At 33.9% G+C, this 20025-nt stretch overlaps 1 protein-coding gene across 1 annotated transcript in view; it reads right to left on the bottom strand.

Moving 5' to 3' along the window:
- AASS (aminoadipate-semialdehyde synthase) overlaps positions 1-20025 on the bottom strand; it is a 75526-nt gene that overhangs the window by 24335 nt on the left and 31166 nt on the right. The window contains exons 11-15 of the mRNA XM_017856931.1: positions 19719-19830; positions 8081-8140; positions 7835-7902; positions 5212-5330; positions 4917-5043 (exon numbers count right to left, since the gene is read on the bottom strand). Coding sequence (XP_017712420.1) covers positions 4917-5043; positions 5212-5330; positions 7835-7902; positions 8081-8140; positions 19719-19830 — 486 coding nt within the window. The remainder of the gene's footprint in view (positions 1-4916; positions 5044-5211; positions 5331-7834; positions 7903-8080; positions 8141-19718; positions 19831-20025) is intronic.

The raw sequence follows: 20025 nt of genomic DNA, 5'->3' as shown, positions 1-20025 counted from the left end.
AGTTTTTTTTTTTTGTTTGTTTTGTTTTGTTTTGTATTTTTTAGTTGAGACGGGGTTTCACCGTGTTAGCCAGGATGGTCTCGATTTCCTGACCTCGTGATCCGCCCGTCTCGGCCTCCCAAAGTGCTGGGATTACAGGCTTGAGCCACCGCGCCCGGCCTGGAAACTATTATCTTATGCGACCTAACACAGAAACAGAAAACCAAATACTGCAGGCTCTCACTTACAAGTAAGTGGGAGCTGAACATTGGGTACACATGGAATTAAAGATGGAAACAATAGACACTGAGCACTATCAAAGGGAAGAGGTAAGAAGTGAAGCAAGGGCTGAAAAACGACCTACTGGGTACTAAGCCTGTTACTCGGTGACAGACTCATTGATACTCCAAACCTCAGAATCACACAATACACCTTTGTAATAAACCTGCACATGTAACCCCTGATTGTAAAACGAAAGTTGAAAGTAAAATAAATAAATATTCCCTTGGATATGATCAATGACTCCCTGTGGGCCACAGAATAAAATCACCTTTTTATCACATCTAAATAGCAACACTATTCTATTGACCTGAGGAGGAATAAATGCCTGAGAAGTGGTGTTATTGTTTATTTTGTTTTCGTTTTTTTTTTTATGAACTAGAGAAAATCTGAAGTACGCAGAATGAATTTGACAAGTACAATGGTGTAGTATGATATTGTTTATGTTGGTTTTCATTTTTTTGTTGGTACTGTAGACAGTTTTACCAAATAGTCAATAAAAAACAACTTAAATATTGTCATGTAATTGACAGGGTATTTTATTATTCCTACAATAGACGATGGATACACTCATTTATATAATACTCATATTTATGAAAATTTGATTTCTTGTGATTATGCAGTCCCAGAACCAAATTATAATCCCAAAGCCAAAATTGTTGAAAACCCAGTCAAAGTTGAGCTTTGAGTACAGCATCATCTGTTGTTCACCATGTGGATTTTTAGCCATTTTGATAGCCTTTACACTGATTAACACCATTAAAGCCTATCTCCTCCTTGGGCCCTTCCTGGAGACTACTCAATAACGTAATACATGGGCCATCTTGACCTAGTTTGACACTTCCTGATAGCCATTTGGAAGATGTGGAGGTAAAAAGAAAGGCAGCCCTATTTTAGTGGAAAACCCAAGACAGAAAACCCCAATCCAAATTATACTTGCCCCTTTAAGAAATTTCCAAAAAGTTGTTTTCCTCCACAAAGCTTTCCCAGATTCCTCCAAAGCCAGATATCCTTCCTCTGCATGCAACCAGTTATATCTTTATAACATTTAATGGAAGTTGATCCATTCGTCCCTGTATTTCTACAGCTCATGTATTACATTATTGAGTAGACTCCAGGAAGGGCCCAAGGAGGAGACAGACTTTAATGGTATTGATCAGTGTAAAGGCTATCAAAATGGCTAAAAATCCACACGATGAACAACAGATAATGTTGTACTCAAAGCTCAACTTTGATTGGGATTTCAACAAATTTGGCTGTGGTATAATAATTTGGTTCTGGGACTGCATAATCATAAGAAATTAAATTTTCATAAATATGAGTGTTATATAAATGAGTATCTCCATATTCTATTCTAGGAATAATAAAACACCCTATTAATTACATGACAATGTTTAAGTTGTTTTTTAATGCCTATTTGGTAAAGCTGTCTACAGTACCAACAAAAAAATAAAAACCAATGTTAACAATATCACACTATATCATTGTACTTGTGAAATTCATTCTGCACACTTCACATTTTCTCTACTTCATAAAACAAAAATAAAACCACTTTTCAGGCATTTACTCCTCCACAGGTCAATAGAATAGAGTATTGCTATTTAAATTTATTATAACGCAGAATAAAATTGTGTATATCTTTTATCAGTATCAAAAGCTCCTGGTCTCTGTGTTTTTGTATCTTTAAACCAAAAAGAATTAGTGCTAACAAATTTGGTAGACTTTTAGAAGCCACTGAGCAAAATACTTGCAAAACTATTAGAACCAAATATTACTAGAAAAGGTGCAATGTCATCATCTTAAAGGTTAAGCAGAAATTTTTAAATCACATTCTCCATATTAAACTTGCCCAATCAAAATTTTACTAAGATCTAATAATACTTTAAAACTTGTCCTTATAATACGCTGAGAAGTATAAAGATAGGATTTTGCCTGGTGGCACTTTTTAGACAAATGGATTAGAGTTCATAATTCGTCTCAAATATGATATAGGAAGCACTCAATGGGACATACTCAAATTATTTAAGTTGACTCCAACCCAATTACTCCAAAAGGTTGAAAATGTCACCTGTGAAAAATACATACAAAATACATGTGGAATTTTCAAAGAAACATTGAAATCAATTACTACTTTGTATTAAATTATTAAAACTAAATTTGAAAATTAAAACTGAGAATTGTACATATTACTAAAATTTTTTTTGAAACATATTCTTTACTCATTTTTTTGTAGTCCCTATCACTGTGTTTATATCAAAACATTCTTTCCCCAACTTAAAAAATAAAACAGTTGGCCAGGCATGGTGGCTTATGCAGTAATCCTGGCACTTTGAGAGGCTGAGGCAAGTAGATTGCTTGAGGAGTTCAAGTCCAGCCTGAGCAACATGGTGGTACCCCATCTCTACTAAAAATACAAAATTTAGCTAGGCATAGTGGCATGTGCCTGTAGTCCCAGCTACTTGGGTGATTGAGGTGGGAGGATCACTTGAGTCTGGGAGGCGGAAGTTGCAGTGAGCCAAGATTGTGCCACTGCATTCCAGCCTGGCTGACAAAATAAGACTCTGTCTCAAAAAAAGGAAAAAAAAATGTAAGGAATGCTATATGATAACACTGTTTAATGGCATTACCATTATTCAGCATAGAAAATATACCAAATAAGAAAACATTAAATATAAAACACATTTTGCTAATGCTAAATCTTATCGAAGGCCACCTGTTTGCTAAATTTTAAAATTTGGATATATTAATAGATTGGTGTCTTTGTCCATTATCTTGTCACATTTTATTTCAGATTTTGTTTCAAATGGAATTTGTCGTGTTATTTACTTTCAGTTAAAAATGATATATTTAGGTACCTATGTGTGTCAAAATAAATTACTGTTCTACTTGGAAGACTAGATCATTCTATTTTGAATCAGGATTTCTTTACATGGTAAATATCAGAGAGGTTTAGTTGGTCATTAGTCAATTTTTTCTAAATAAAAATTAATGCTCATAAAATTTTTATAAGTTGAGTGACATTTTAAGTACATGAGGTTAGCCTATATTTAAAGATATCAAGAGAAATGTAAAAATGCCAGCTTACAGAACTACCTTTCATTATATGATTTCCAAGCCTGCTTTTTTTTTTTTTTTTTTTAAGCAGAATATCACAGAACTTCCTCCAAAGATACAATTGGAAACTGATCTGTGAAAGTGATTAGATAATCACTGTGAGGGAACAGATAACTTTCTTCCTCTCATCTTGGGAAAATTCTAAGAATGAATAACTATTCTCATCACTTTGACATTTCAAAACCAAATGTATTTATTATTTATTTATTTATTACTTTGATTTTAGGTTCAGGGGTACATGTGTAGGTTTGTTATACAGGTAAATTGTATGTCATGGGGGTATGGTGTACAGATTATTTCGTTATCTAGGTAATAAGCATAGTACCCAATAGGTAGTTTTTCGATCCTCACCCTCCTCCCATCCTTTACCCTCAAGTAGGCCCTGATGTCTGTTGTTCCTTTCTTTGTGTACACATGTACTCAAATATCAAAACCAAATTTAGTTATAGAGTAAATCTCATGTAATGCTGTATCTAGATGTTAGATCTGCATTTTTGTTAGTAATACTCTATTTCAAGATCTGTTGCTATGATGAGACTTAAAATGGTTATAAGGCTAAGTAATCTACTTATTTCATTTAAGTTTTATAACTCCAAAGGATAAAATAGACACTAAAGTATATAAAATATTAATACCTTATGACCTACAATCGCACTTCTAAGTATATACCCAACAGAAATGTGTAATTACTGTTTTGGTGAAATGGTCACAAAAAGACAAATACTGAAATGTGTATAACAGTGTGAATTAAAACAGCCAAAATCCAGAAACAACCTAAATATCTATAGTAGTCAAATAAATAATAATGGTATATTCACATAATGAAATACTACACAGCAATGAGAATGAATAAACTATTATTTCAGACAATAGCACACAGATGACTCTCATAATCACAACACTGAATGGAAGAAGGCAGCCACAAACGAGGATATATTGAATGATTCCAATTATATGAAGTTTGAAAGCAGGCAAAAACTAAATATCAGAAGCCAGGATAGTGTTTACTCTTAGAGGACGGGGTAAGTGAATAGAAAGAGGCACCAAGAGGGCTTCTGGGGAATTATTGATACTCTGTTTCCTGACATAGATAATCATCACAGAGTGTGTTCACTTTGTGAAAATTCATTGAGCTATATACTTATGATTTGTGCACCTTCTGGACCCATACTTCAATTAAAAAGTTTACTCCAAAAGAGTATGAAGAGAGAAGTGAAAGTGAAAAGAAAATAAGAGAAAAGAAATAATAACAAAAGTATGAAACTCATTTCTTGCCAGATACTGACCTGATGACAAGATCCTGTTTTGCCACCAAGAAGCCCAGCTTCTCTTCTTGTTTACAAATGTCCATGCTAACAGGATTAATATTATATTTCTTGCCTAACTGTTCAATTTGATTCTTCATGTCAGAGCCTATTTCAAGAATTAAAAGTCACATTTTAGATATGTCAGAATAAAATATATTTTAATATCNGTGAAAAAGAAAAATAAGAGAAAAGAAATAATAACAAAAGTATGAAACTCATTTCTTGCCAGATACTGACCTGATGACAAGATCCTGTTTTGCCACCAAGAAGCCCAGCTTCTCTTCTTGTTTACAAATGTCCATGCTAACAGGATTAATATTATATTTCTTGCCTAACTGTTCAATTTGATTCTTCATGTCAGAGCCTATTTCAAGAATTAAAAGTCACATTTTTAGATATGTCAGAATAAAATATATTTTAATATCTCCAAAAATAAATTTTCAAATTTCAGAAACAAAGTAGTCTTCTAAAATGTAGAAGTCAACATGCTATAAAATATATTTTTCTTCTTCAAAAATCAGGGCTTATTTACCTACTGTTATTTCTATATTGCCATCTCTTGATAAATATTCCAATACAGGCTCAGATACATAGCCAGATCCAAGAACCAAAACCTTTCTGGTGCCCATTGAAAGTGACTGAGCACATTCCCTATTTAAAAAAAAAAAAAAAGAGGTGAAGGGGCTAATTAAAATTTTATTTTATTTTTTTAAATAACAGAATCTTGCTGTCCACAAATCATACTAAAACCTAAATAATGAAGCAACATTTTCTCTTCACATTACTTAAAATAAGAATTTCAACATGAGTGAGTTCCCTACACCAACATATTTCTTCAATTATTTTACATTTTGTACAATGAAGAACAATAGACCTGACGTCTCTGAGACACGTATCTGTAGATGTACACATGTATTTCTTGAATTTCCAGTATTACTAGTGAGGTGCAGGTGCTGGACCTTTTCTTGGTTTGCTTGTGATTGAGTAACTTGGTCTCACATTTTATCCTTCCAGAAGATGTAATTCAAAATCATGCGAGGAGCTTTACCTTGGAAACTTTATTTAATCCTCACAACAATCCCAGAAGGCAACAATTTGAGGAAGAGAATATTATTACCCATATTAGAAATTGTTTTGTCATATATCTTTAGGGTCACTTGAAAATAGTCAAAACCATGACTTTGGGTCACAAATGTCATGGGTTAAATGTAGAAAACGAAGACTAGCGTTAGGCATTATTTTAATTCTTGAACAGTTTATTCTGCTGGAATTATACCTTTCGGGCAGATGACTTTCTGTCTTTCCCACAAACTATGACCTCCAAGGCAGCATCTAAGACTTACCCATCTTTACAAACCCATTAATGCTCAGCGTGTTTTGTCTTAAATATGGAATTTACTCATTAAATACTTTTTGAATCAAATTCGCTGTTATCAACATGAAACCAAAGAAATGGCCTAGTGCCAGGGACTGAAGTAGGCTCTGTTATTTAGAATCTTTAGGTCAGAATGTCTCTTGAACATTAACCCAAAAACCTTTTCATTAAATTTAAATAAATAAAAATAAGTATAAGTATAAAACATTCCTGTCCCTCTGTACCCCAACACACATTATTACTGATGTGAAGAGGTCTCATTTAACTACTACCATCTCCCATTTCACCTTCCAGAGAGAACCACTATTATTTGGTTATTATATATTCTGTCTAACAATATTTTCTGTAGTTTGTATAATTAAAGCATTCCAAATACCAAATGCTCAAAACAGAAACTCACTCCTAGATTCTAATACTGTCTAGCCCATCAGTACCCCCAAATCCCAGATTCCAGGTTAATAATCACTGTGCTAAGTGATGAAAAGAACAGAAGAATAAGGCAGGATTCAATACAAAGTAAATTTCCTTTCAAAATGCAAACTTTGTTATTAGTATCTTGGCACAAGTTTCCATCAGGAAAGAGGGCAGCAAGTTCTAGCAATCAGAGCCAAGTAAACCTGCTGCTACATGAAATATGACACATAAGAGAGAAGATATCATCATGACCAGTCATGTTAGACTTGTCACTAGTATCAGTAGTGTAAAAGACCATCGGATGATGAGAATCAAAACATAGAGCTATGAAAAACAAACAGATGTGAAGTTTTACCTGTAAGAAATTCTCCTATAGGGTTATAGAGCTAGCTTCTCTTATTCACAAAGAAAAAAAATTAAATACTTAGTGTCTCACCCCAGAATATTTCACTGACACATCAAAAAGTAACTATAATCAAACCAGCACATATGGAAAAGGCCTAACTATAGTACGCTTGATCTGGGCAGATCTCTTTGTTTACTGATTGTAGGTAGAACCACTGAAAAAGAAGATGAGACAGTTGTGTTGTGTTGTGTTGTTTCCCAACTCTGGTTTCTCCTGAGACTTCAGTACATGGGTTCCTTTTTTAATGTGAAAAGACCAGCAGAATAGATATAAACACAGATCAAAGGCAATTGGCTGGAGGAGACCAGAACATTCCAAAAAAGTAAAATTAATGTTTTCAAACTTTAAGTAGTAAAATCAATTAAGGAAAGAAGGGCCTTAGCTAAAGACCTTTCTAAACTAATGATCCTCTTGAGTAGATTCGCTACATTACTTTTGGCATCTTCCCCTATTAAGAATCCCTGGAGAAAACTACCTCTTATTTCCATCAATTGTTTATTCACAACTCTCTTAATTTGTAACTATGAATTCACTTTCCTGAACACTACACTAAATAAAAGAGAGCCCAACTCCTCAACTGAAACCCAAACTGAAAGCACCACAGAAAGTCTAGTGTGCTCATTTTCCTTTGAAAAAATTACTGAGGCATGACCATGTGTAAAAGTCAGAGAAAACAAGAAGCTTCCTGAAGGACAATCCTTTTGGATTTTGCTTGCTTACCCATACGTCTACACAGGCTATTAGAAAGCCAAAATGATGCTATACTACTGTTAAGTGGGAAACAGTCACAGTGGTTTCAGTCAGCCACTTAGTTTGGATTTCGTACATTTTCAATCATCATCAAAATTTATATATTGTACAAATCTAATATTAAGAACTCCCACTGAAGCATTAAAAAATACTCATTAATTCCAAGATACGAATAAATGTATAAAACAAAAGGATTTGAACAATACTTACCTGCTCTCCCGGAGTGTCTGGATATATTTATATTTATCAGGTAATGTACCGTTGGATGTAATCACTGCCTAAATGTATATGACACAAGACATTTCTTTAGTATCCACATTTTAGTCCTACAAACATGGTCTCATGACTGATAGAGAAGAGACAGAATGGCAAAGATGGAGAGAGAAAGAGAGAGAGAAGAGAGCAAAAATGGTAATAGAAAAAACACATTTATGAAAAAATCTTCTCATAACTTACATCTCTCACCACAGGAGAAAAATTCTGACTTTCAAGAGGCTGTGTCGCATCTGATAATATCTGAAAGGAAAATGAGATTTGTAAGAGATAAATGACACTGCAAAGAAGGCCTCTTGGTGTTTGTATCCATATTAAAATATTAATCAAGGGAAAAAAAGAATTTAAGAAACAGTTTTCTGAGGATCACAGAGTATAAGGGATTGCTAATAGAAGTCTTCTACAAGCAATTAACTCTACGCTCAAGACTATGGTGTTTCAGCACAAGTCCCAATTTTAAAACTAAAATTGGATTATAATCATCTTTGCTTGCTGTGAACACAAAAAAGCTTATCTTTTGCAACCAGTTAAACGTATCATATTAAGTACTTTGCCAAGTATCTTCACAAGCTTTATAGCTATAGTCCCCCCTTCAAGTGCCTCTACTCCATTCCAAAAGTTCAAGTTGTTCTATTAGGAGTAGAGAATGAGGTTTTCCACTCAGCGAGGCCACCACCTCAGCAGTAAGTGGTCTCCCTCAGATCAGTATTAGTAGTTATATGTATAGGTACATCAGCATTTCAAAGGTGGTAGCAAAAGTGACTTGACCAAGTAGAACCTTGAAAGTCATTCACATCCTCTTCACATTATCTTGCAGAATTGAGTCAGAGACAACAAAAAAAGTAAGATGTCTCATATTAACATTTCAGCAACCTTCTAGTTCTCCTCTTTTCTCCCAAGGAACCCAACTCTTGAATATGCTGCCAAGAAGCAATGGGTATGTAAGTTAGTCCCTCTCAGAGAACCCAATTCTTGAATATACTGCCAAGAAGTAATGGCATATAAGTTAGCATTGCTGCTTCTGGTGGACAGAGAAGGGCCAATGAGACAGTCTTTCCTCCCTAACTAGGGGTTAAGATCTAGCTCACTCACCCAACTAAAAACAAGAAAAATGTACCTAGAAGGTGCTGGTAACAGAGAATCTATTTAGTGTATTAAAATAAATAGAAAATTGTTTTCGTGTATCTAAAATAAATGGTAATTTGAAAAATGTCAGTTCTCCAAAGGACTGAAACCTAGATTTAAATTACTTCATCCTAACTGAATTTGGGTGAATTTCTCCTAACCTTTATCCTTGTCTATCCCACTGCCCAAAACAAAGAATATATTATCTGGTGGAAAATCACACAACATCCGGAGCCTCGAGTCATCTCTAAAATTTTGAAAACACAATGTCTAGCATTCAACCAAAAATAAATAAATATATTGAAAAGTAAGAATTTACTGAAAACCATAAAAACCAAGGAAAAAAACAGGGAACATAAACAGAACCAAGAAGTGTAATGGAATTAACAAAAATGATTCTAAATTGTGATTAATATGTTCAAAAAATAAAAGGACAATATAGATAACTTTTTTAAAAGATGCAAAACTTTAAAATTAATGAATATAAATTTTTGATAAATGAAAAATAACATGTTTCAAGCCTTGGAAGACAGATGAACATCCAGATATATGAAGAAGCTCAACAATCTCCAGAGTCAACCCAAAGACGTCCCTTTATAATTACTGTCAAAAACCAAAATGATATTAAAAGCAGCAAGATAAAAATATCATGCTACATATAAGGGAATCTCCATTAAACTATCAGCAGATTTCTCAGTAGAAATCCTGCAGGCCAGGAAAGAATGGAATGATATATTCAAAGTGCTGATGCACAGAAAACTGCCAGCCAAAAATGCTATACACAGCAAAACTGTCCTTCAGAAAAAAAGAAGAAATAAAGGCTTTCCCAGACAAGCAAAACTTTAGGGAATTCTTCACCACTAAAGCTGCTCTATAAGAAATGCTTAAGGGAGTTTTTCAAGTAGAAAAAAATAACATTACTAACATGAAAACATATAAAAGTACAAAATTCACTGGTAAAGGTAGATGTATAATCAAATCCAGAATACCCCGATACTACTATGGCACTCTGCAAAAGATAGGTATTTATAACTCTAGGATGAAAGTTAAAATTCACAACAGTCAAAATAATGATAGCTGCAATAAAGTATCAAGAAATATGTAAGCTAAAAAGATGTAAATTGTGACATCAAAAAATATTAACTGGTTGCACCCAACTCAGAAAGGTAAAAAAGAAATATATGCAGTATGTATGTATACTATATATACACACACAAATATACATATAGTATACATACTACATATATATATACACACACACACACACATGCACCCATTGGTGGGAGGGTAGAAGTCTAGAGTTTCGTATGCAACTGAATTTGTTTTTAGTATAAAATAGTCTGTTATGACTGTAAGATGTTTTATGTAAGCCTTGTGGTAACCACAAAGCAAAACACTAAAGCAGATAAACAAATAATAAAGATAAAAGAATACAAATTTAGCACTAAAGGAAATCACTAAATCACAAAGATAAACAGGAGAGGAAAAAACGAACAAATAAGCTATAAAACAATCAGAAAACAATTAACAAAATGGCAGTAGTAAGTCCCTGGCATATCAGTAATTGCACTGAATGTCAACAGATTAAATTGTTCAATTAAAACACAGAGTGGCTGAATGGATTAAAAAACAAAGCTCTACTATTCACAATAGCAAAGATATGGAATCAGTCTTGATACCTATCAGTGGTGAATTGGATAAAGAAAATGTGGTATATATACACCATAGAATACTATGCAGCCATAAAAACGAATGAAATTGGCCAGGCACAGTGGCTTACACCTGTAATCCCAGCACTTTGAGAGGCCAAGGTGGGCAGATCACCTGAGGTCAGAATTTCAAGACCAGCCTGGCCAACATGGTGAAACGCTGTGTCTACTAAAAATACAAACATTAGCCAGGCTTGGTGGTGGGCACCTGTAATTCCATCTACTGGGGAAGCTGAGGCAGGAGAATTGCTTGAACCCAGGAGGTGGAGGTTTGTGAGATGAGATGGTGCCACTACACTAGCCTGGGTGACAGAGCAAGACTGCCTCAGAAACAAACAAACAAACAATGAAACTATGTCCTTTGCAGCAATCTGGAATCAGTTGAAGGCCATTATCCTAAGTAAATTAATGTAGGAACAGAAAACCAAATGCCACATGTTCTCAGTTATAAGTGGGAGCTAAACACTGAGTATACATGGACGCAAAAAAGGGAACAATAGAAACCAGGGTATACTTGAGGGTGGAGGATGGGAGGTGGGTGAAGATTGAAAAACTACCTATCAGGTACTATGCTCACTACGTGAGTGATGAATTCATTTGTGCTCCAAACCCCAGTGACATGCAATTTACTCATGTAATAAAACTGCACATGTACCCCCTGAAGCTAAAATAAAAGCTGCAAGGAGAAAAAAAAATAGACTCTCACTATATGCTGCCCACAAGAGACATACTTTCACCTTAAGAATGCACATAGGCTTTCATCCCTCAAAGGGGATGAAAGAAGATATTCCATGCAAATAATAGCCAGCAGAGGACAGGAAGAATACTTATTCCAGACAGAAAAAACTTAACTCAAAAATTTTCACAAGAGACAAAGAAAGTCATTATTAAGGAGCTCAAGTCATTAAGAAGACATAGCAATTGTAAATATATGTTCTCTCAACGTTGGAACACCTAAACATATAAAGCAAATATTAATTAATCAACATGAAGGCAAAAAATAAATACCAAAGCAATAACAGTAGGAGACTTCAATACCCCTCTTTCAAAAATGGAAAGACCAACCAGGAAGAAATTAATTAGAAAATACTGTAATTGATCTGTGCTTTAGACAAAATGAACCTAATAGATAAATATAGAACTTTTTATCCAGTAGCACCAGTGTACGCATTCTTCTCTAGTACATATAGATCATTCTCCAGAATAGATCATATGGTAGGCCACAAAATACGTCTTAGCAAATTTAAAAAAAAAATGAAATCATATCAAGTATTGTTTCTGATCACAATGTTATGACGCTAGAAACCAATAACAAGAGAAACTTTGGAAACTACAAACACATACAAATTAAACAACATATTCCTCATCAATCAAGGAGTCAATAGAGAAACTAAAAAGGATATTTAAAAATTTCTAGAGGCAAATGAAAATGAAAACACAACCTACCAAAAGCTATGGGGTAGAGCAAAAGCAGTACTCAGAAGGAAGTTTATAGCAATGTTGAAATGCCTATTTCAAAAAAGAACAAAGATCTCAGATAACTGAATGCTGCACCTCAAGGAACAAGAAAAACAGGAACAAACTGAAACCAAAATTAATAGACACAAAGAAATAACGACGGTTAGGGAAGACATAAACAAAATAGAGACGTAAAAAATACAAAAGATCAATGAAACAAAGAGTTTGTTTGAAAAGGTAAACAAAATCAACAAGCCCCGAGTCTGCCTATGAAGAAAAGAGAAAAGACTCAAATACAATTTCAGATGACTGTTGTTGGTGTATTGGAATGCTAGTGATTTTTGTATGTTGATTTTGTATCCTGAAACTTTGCTGAAATTGCTTATCAGCTTAATTTTTGGGCTAAGACTATGGGTTGTCTAGATATAGAATCATGTCATCTGCAAAAAGGGATAATTCGACTTCCTCTCTTCCTATTTGAATGCTCTTTATTTCTTTCTCTTACCTCATTTCTCTGGCCAGGACTTCCAATACTATGTTGGATACAAGTGGTGAGAGAAGGCATCCTTGTTGCCAGTTTTCAAGGGTAATCAATGTCATTAAAATGGCCATAGTGCCCAAAGCAATTTATAGATTCAATGCTATTCTTATCAAATTACCCATGACATTCTTCATAGAACTAGAAAGAAACTATTTTAAAATTCATATGGAACCAAAAAGAAGCTGAATAGCCAAGGCAATCCTAAGCAAAAAGAACAGAGCTGGAGGTATCACACTACCTGACTTCAAAGTATATTACAGGGCTACAGTAACCAAAACAGCCTAAGACTGGTACAAAACTAGAAACAATGACCAATAAAACAGAATAGAGAGCTCAAAAATAAGGCCACACATCTACAACCATCTGATCTTCAACAACAGTGACAAAAACAAACAATGAGAAAAGGACTCCCTGTTTAATAAATGGTGCTGGGATAACTGGCTAGCTATACAGAAGATTAAAACTGGATCGCTTCCTTACACTATATAAAATGGTGTAAATAAACTCAAAGTGGATTAAAGAATGAAATGTAAAACTCAAAATTGTAAAAACCCTGGAAGATGATCTAGGCAAAACCATTCTGGACATGGGAACTGGCAAAGATTTCATGATGAAGAACCAAAAACAATCGCAACAAATGGGATCTAATTAAAGTAAAGAGCTTCTGCACAGCAAAAGAAACTATCAACAGAGTAAACAATCTACAGAATGGGAGAAAGTATTTGTAAACTATGCATCTGACAAAAGTCTAATATCTAGCTTCCATAAAAACTTAAATTTACAAGAAAAAACAAACAACTCCCTTAAAAACTGGGCAAAGGACATGAACAGACACTTTTCAAATGAAGACATACATGCAGTCAACAAGCATATGAAAACAAATTGAACATCACTGATCATTAGAGAAATGCAAATCAAAACCACAATGAGATACTGTCTCACACCAGTCAGAATGGATATTACTAAAAAGTCAAAAAATAACAGATGTTGGTGAGGTTGTGGAAAAAAAGGAATGCTTATACACTGTTGGTGGGAGTATAAATCAGTTCAACCCTTGTGGAAAACAGTGTGGCAATTCCTCAAAGAGCTGAAAACAGAACTACTCTTCAACCCAGCAATCCCATTACTGGGTATATAGCTAAAGGAATATAAAATGTTCTATCATAAGGACACACGCACATGCACATAGTGTTGTAAAGAGTGTTCATTGGAGCGTTATTGTAAATAGCAGAGACATGGACACAACCTAAATGCCTATAAATGATAGACTGGATAAAGAACATGTGGTACACCATGGAATACTACAAAGCCATAAAAAAGAATGACATCACATCTTTTGCAGGAACATGGATAGAGCTAGAAGACATTATCCTTAGCAAATCACTGTAGGAACAGAAAACCAAATACTGAATGCTCTCCCTTATAAGCAGGAGCTAAATGATGAGGACATATGGACACATAGAGGGGAACAACACACATTGGGGCCTTCCTGAGGGTGAAGGGAGAGGAGCAGAAAAAAAATAACTATTGGGTACTAGGCTTAATACCCTGGTGATAAAATAATCTGTACATCCACCCCTCATGACACAAGTTTACCTAAGAACAAACCTGCACATGTACCCCTGAACCTAAAAGGTGTTTTTAAAGTATGTATTAGCTTCTGCAACGATAATGCATATCACCCACAACTCAAACAAACACACACACACACACACACACACACACAGATGAAAAAGGAGACATTACAACTGATACCACAGAAACACAAAGGATCATAAGAGAGCATTATGAACAATGATATGCCAAAAAATTGGAAAACCTAGAAAAAATGGACAAATTCCTGGACAATTACAACCTGCCAAGATTGAACCAGAAAAAAATAAACAATCTGAATAGATGAATCAATAACAAGCAGCAAGATTGAATCAGTAATAAAAAGTCTCCCATCAAAGAAAAGCCCAGGACCTGATGGTTTCACTACTGAACTCTACCAAACATTTGAAGAAGAATTAACACCAGTTCTTCTCAAACTATTCCAGAATATCAAGGAGGAGGAAATTCTTCCAAACTAATTATATGAGGCCAGTGTTAATGTGATACCAAAATCAGACAAGGACATAACAAAAAATGTAAGCTTCAGGCCAATATCCCTAAAGAATATAGATGCAAAAATTTTCAACAAAATACTAGAAAACCAAATTTAACAGCATATTTAAAAGAGCATTTACCATAATAAATGGGATTCATTCCAGGGGTGCAAGGATGGTTCAACATATGCAAATTAATAAACATAATTTATCACATTAACAGAATGAGGGACAAAAATCATGTGATTATTCCAACGGAAACATAGAAAAAGTATTTGACAAATTCAACATCACTTTATGATAAAAACTTTCATCAAATTAGGCATAGAGTGTACATACATCAACATAATAAAAGCCATATATGACAAACCCACAGCTAACATCATACTAATCATGGAAAATTGAAAGCTTTTTCTCTAAGATGTAGAACAAGAAAAGGATGCTACTATTCAACATAGTACTGGATGTTCTAGTCAGTGTAACTTGGCAAAAAAAAGAAAACAAAGGTATCTAAATTGGAAAGCAGGAAGTCAAACTGTCCCTGTTTACAGATGACAAAATCTTATATATAGAAAACCCTAAAGACTCCATCAAAACACTGTTAGAACTGATAAACAAATTTAGTAAAGTTGCAGAATACAAAATCAACATACAACATACAAAAATTAGTAGCATTTATATATGCCAACAGTGAACAATCTGAAAAACAAAATCCCATTTCCAATAGCCACAATAAAATAAGATGCGTAAGAATAAATTTAACCAAGGAAATGAAAGATCTCTACACTAAAACTGTAAAACATTGATGAAAACATTGAAGAAAACAAAACAAATGTAAAGATATTCCCATGTTCATGGATTGAAAGAATTTATATTTTAAAATGCCCATACTACCCAAAGCAATCTACCAATTCAGGGCAATCCTTATCAAAAAAAAAAAAAAAAAAAAAAAAAAAAAAAAAAAAAAAAAAAAAAAAAAAGACAATCTTCACAGAAACAGAAAATAAAATCCTAAAACTACTATGAAATCACAAAAGACCTCAAATCGTCACACAATCTTTAGCAAAAACAACGAAACTGGAGGCATCACACTACCTGACTTCAAAATATACCACAAAGCTGTAGTAACCAAAACAGCATGGTACTGTCATAACAGCAGACATATAAACAATGGAACAGAAAAGCAAGCCCAGAAAGAAATCCATACATCTATATCCAACCGGTTTTGGAGAAAAGTGTCAAGAACAAACACTAAGGGAAGAAGAGTCTCTTCAATAAATGATGCTGGGAAAATTGGGTATCTACATTCAGAAGAATAAAACTAGACCTCCTATTTCTCATCATATAAAAAAATCAACTCAAAATGGATTAAACACTTAAATGGAGGACCTAAAACTATGAAACTACTAGAAGAAAAAAAAAAAAAAAAAAAAAAACATAGGGGAAATGCTTCATGACATTGACCTGGTTAAGAATTTTTTGGATAAGAACTCAAAAGCACAAGCACAAAACCCAAAAATAGACACATGGAATTACATCAAACTAAAAAGCTTCTGCACAGCAAAACAAACAAGCAAACAAAAAAATCAATTGAGTGAAGAAACAACAGAATGGGAGAAAGTATTTGCAAACCATACATCTCACAAGGAAATAATACCCAGAATATACAAGAAAGTCAAAGAACTCAATAACAAAACAACAAATAATGCAATAAATAATGGGCCATACTCAAGTCAAATCTAATAGCTTTAAAATGCATATATTGCTAAAGAGAAACACAGGAAAATAATTACCTAAGCACTATTGCAAGAAGTTATGAAAAGAAAGGTTAACTAAGCTCTCAATAAAGTAAAATAAAGAATATAGTAAAGGTAAGATTATAAATTAAGAAAATAGAAAATGATACAAAATAGGGATAATCACCAAAGTTGAACTGATTTTTTGAGATGACTAATAAAATTGATCAATTCCAAGTAAAATAGATTAAGAAAAAACAGAAGGCATACCCAAACGACATCAGGAAAAAGAGAAATCACTATAGAATCTATTAAAGAGTTAATAAGATTATTACTAAAAAAAATTGTGACAATAAAGTTTACAACTTAGATGAAATATAAATTCCTAGAAAATAAGCATACTAAAATTGACAGAAGAAAATAAAAGTCTGAGTTTTAAATAAGATTTTCTTAAGTTTTAAATAAAATGTAATCTATAATTTTAAAACTCACCCTTAAAACCAAACAAAAAAGAAACAAACAAAAATGCTACCAACCCAAATCGTTTTGCAAATGAATTGTATCAAGTAGAACTAACAGTAATCTCATGATGTTCCTGAGACCAAAAATAAGGAAATACTCTCTAACTTGTTTTAAGGCCAACAAAACCTTAGTATCCAAACCTGACAAATACCTGATAATAAAATTAAGTTATAGATTAAACTCTCTAATGAACATAGATGTTAACAATCCTAAACAAGATAAATTTAGGTACAAATCTCAACAAAATAATGGGATATATATATATATACCAAAACACATGTCAAAAATCTTTATAGTAGAATTATTAGTAAAAGCCCCAAAAAGAAAACAACCCCAAATGTCTACCAATGGTAAAATAGATTAAGAAATTTTGGTATATCCCTTAGCAACCTGAACTTAGTCATAAATAAACGGCTAACATACAACCAAGTTGGATTTATCCTAAGAATGTGAAGTTAGTTTGATATTGGAAAACCAATTGACAAGATTCACATATTAACAGAGAAAAGGAAAAAATGATCTTCTCAATGAATACAGAAAATGCATTTGATAAATGTACATAACATCCACATCATCCAGGCCATAATCCAGAATTATTCAATCTATGAAAACCAGAAGACTATGATCAATTCTCAAAGGAAAAGACAACCAATAAAGTCCAACCGCAAATTGACCCAGAAAGTTGGAAGTATGAGATAAAGATTGCAAAGTGGTTTTTATAACTATGTTCCATGCAATAACGAAAAATACACTCATAATTAATGAAAAGATAGAAACTCTCTGCAGAGAAAGAGAAAATACCAAAATGAAATTTTTAAAAAGGAACCCAACAGAAATTCTAGAACTGAAAATAGAACATCGGAAATTAAAAATGCACAGAAAAGTCTGATTAGCAGCATAGAGAATATGAAGACATTTTTGGATAAAGGACAACTAAGAGAATCTGTCACCAGCAAACCTGTACTATAAGAAGTGATAAATTAAGTTATTCAGTCTGCAGGGAAATGATGCCAAAGGGAAATGAATGAAGAACATCAAAAATGGTAAACATCTTGGTAAATATATTATTGCATTTTTTTATACACATACAGTTTGGCCACTTAAACATTTACCGTTATAAAATTTTAGAAGTGGAGAAACTGTTAAGATTATGTATTCATGGCTGGGCACGGTGGCTCACGCCTGTAATCCCAGCATTTGGGAGGCCGAGGCAGGTGGATCACGAGGTCAGGAGTTCAAGACTAGCCTGGTCAACATGGTGAAACCCTGTCTCTACTAAAACTACAAAATTAGCCAGGCGTGGTGACATGCACCTGTGGTCCCGGCTACTTGGGAGGCTGAGGCAGGAAGAATCGCTTGAACCTGGGAGGTGGAGGTTGCAGTGAGCCACGACTACATCACTACACTCCAGCCTGGGCAACAGGGTGAGACTCTGTCTCAAAAAATAAATAAATAAAATAAAATAAAATAAGATTATATGTTCATTACAACCACCTCACGTTACAGATGAAATATCTGAGGCTCAGAAGGGAAGTGAGTGCCCTGCTCAAGGCCATAAAGCAAGTTGATGTCTCCAGCAAAGCCTGGCATTTGTACTCTCCTTCTCCCGCTTCTTTAATCCCTCAGTACCAACTCCAGACACATTGCAGATCCAGTACTGACTGCATCAGCAACACGTCCTTAACTTCTCTGTATTTGTTTTATAATGTGTAAAACGGATATAATGATGGTACTTACCTAATATGGTTTTCATGAGTACTTAAAATTAAAACATATTTAGTACTTTGAACACTTCCTGCACATAGTAGGTGCAATATGTCTAACTATAACAGTGTCTGCTGCCTGCATTTTGTCAGGCCTGCTACATCTCCCTGTTGACATATTCCAATAGGAAAAAGAAAGGGTCAAAATGGAATACCGTTTGAAAGAAAAGAAGATCAGAGACTGGAAATTTCATTTATTCTTGCCCCACTAACTATTGTTCTATTTGAATGTGAGAGCTTATGAGGGAAGATGTAGATGAAAAGAGCAAGAGCCATTCTTTATATTGAAGTCATTGGCAGAGGCAGACATTCTGAAATAAAAATAAAGCAGGAAGGCTATGAATGCTTAGGATAAAACTGAAATAAGAAAATTTTCTTTGATAAACAAAATGGAATTTAGATAACATGGTATTTCATTAGCTAATCACTGATCACAGAAGAAGAATACATGACCTCAACATAAGCTATCACTTAACCATTAGTGACCAGAACCCAATAAAACGTTCTATATTTCTAATTTTTCAGATCTAGTTATTATGGCACAATAAGAGTGCCCCAATATGAACTGACATAGATGGCAAATAATTAAAAATAAAGCATGTTTTATCTCACACATGGTGAACATTCTTAATAAAATACCTATAATGGGAAAGAGATGCAATTGTAATTAAGCATGAAGGCAGTGATATCATCATATCCCTCAGGAGACAAGTAAGCAGAATATGTCAAATAAAATAGTATCAGGAAATATTTCAGGAAAGGGCTGGCATTTCATTTTACAACAGATTTCTTAGGTACAGAAGACCAGAACATTCACAGAATTACCCCATGATTCTATTTAAAGCCACAGAGTTGTTACTGATATTACCAGTCTGCTTACCATTTCTTCAACATAAGGGTAAAGCATATCTCCAAAGCATTCTGTAGCTTCAATTGGGAGCTGTGCTGGCAAATTGTCAATGGAACACATCAGGATCCCCGAGCCTTCAACACTAAGAGAAGCAATGTGGTTTATTTAGAAGCACAAAACATTATTTGTAAGTTCTGACTTTTCCAGATGTCTACTTCGTTATATTTGCTTCATTATCATTTGTAATTTTGTATAAAAGTACATGCAAAAATAAACAAAACTTTTCAAACCAAACGTTTTCCTTCTTCAGCAACCCGTCTCCCATTTAAATATATGT

The sequence above is a fragment of the Rhinopithecus bieti genome, unplaced genomic scaffold (genome assembly GCF_001698545.2).
Source record: "Rhinopithecus bieti isolate Rb0 unplaced genomic scaffold, ASM169854v2 scaffold_42380, whole genome shotgun sequence".
In the NCBI taxonomy this organism is placed as follows: domain Eukaryota; kingdom Metazoa; phylum Chordata; class Mammalia; order Primates; family Cercopithecidae; genus Rhinopithecus; species Rhinopithecus bieti.
Note: the sequence above shows the minus strand (reverse complement) of the source record. Positions and strands in the feature narration are given on the sequence as shown.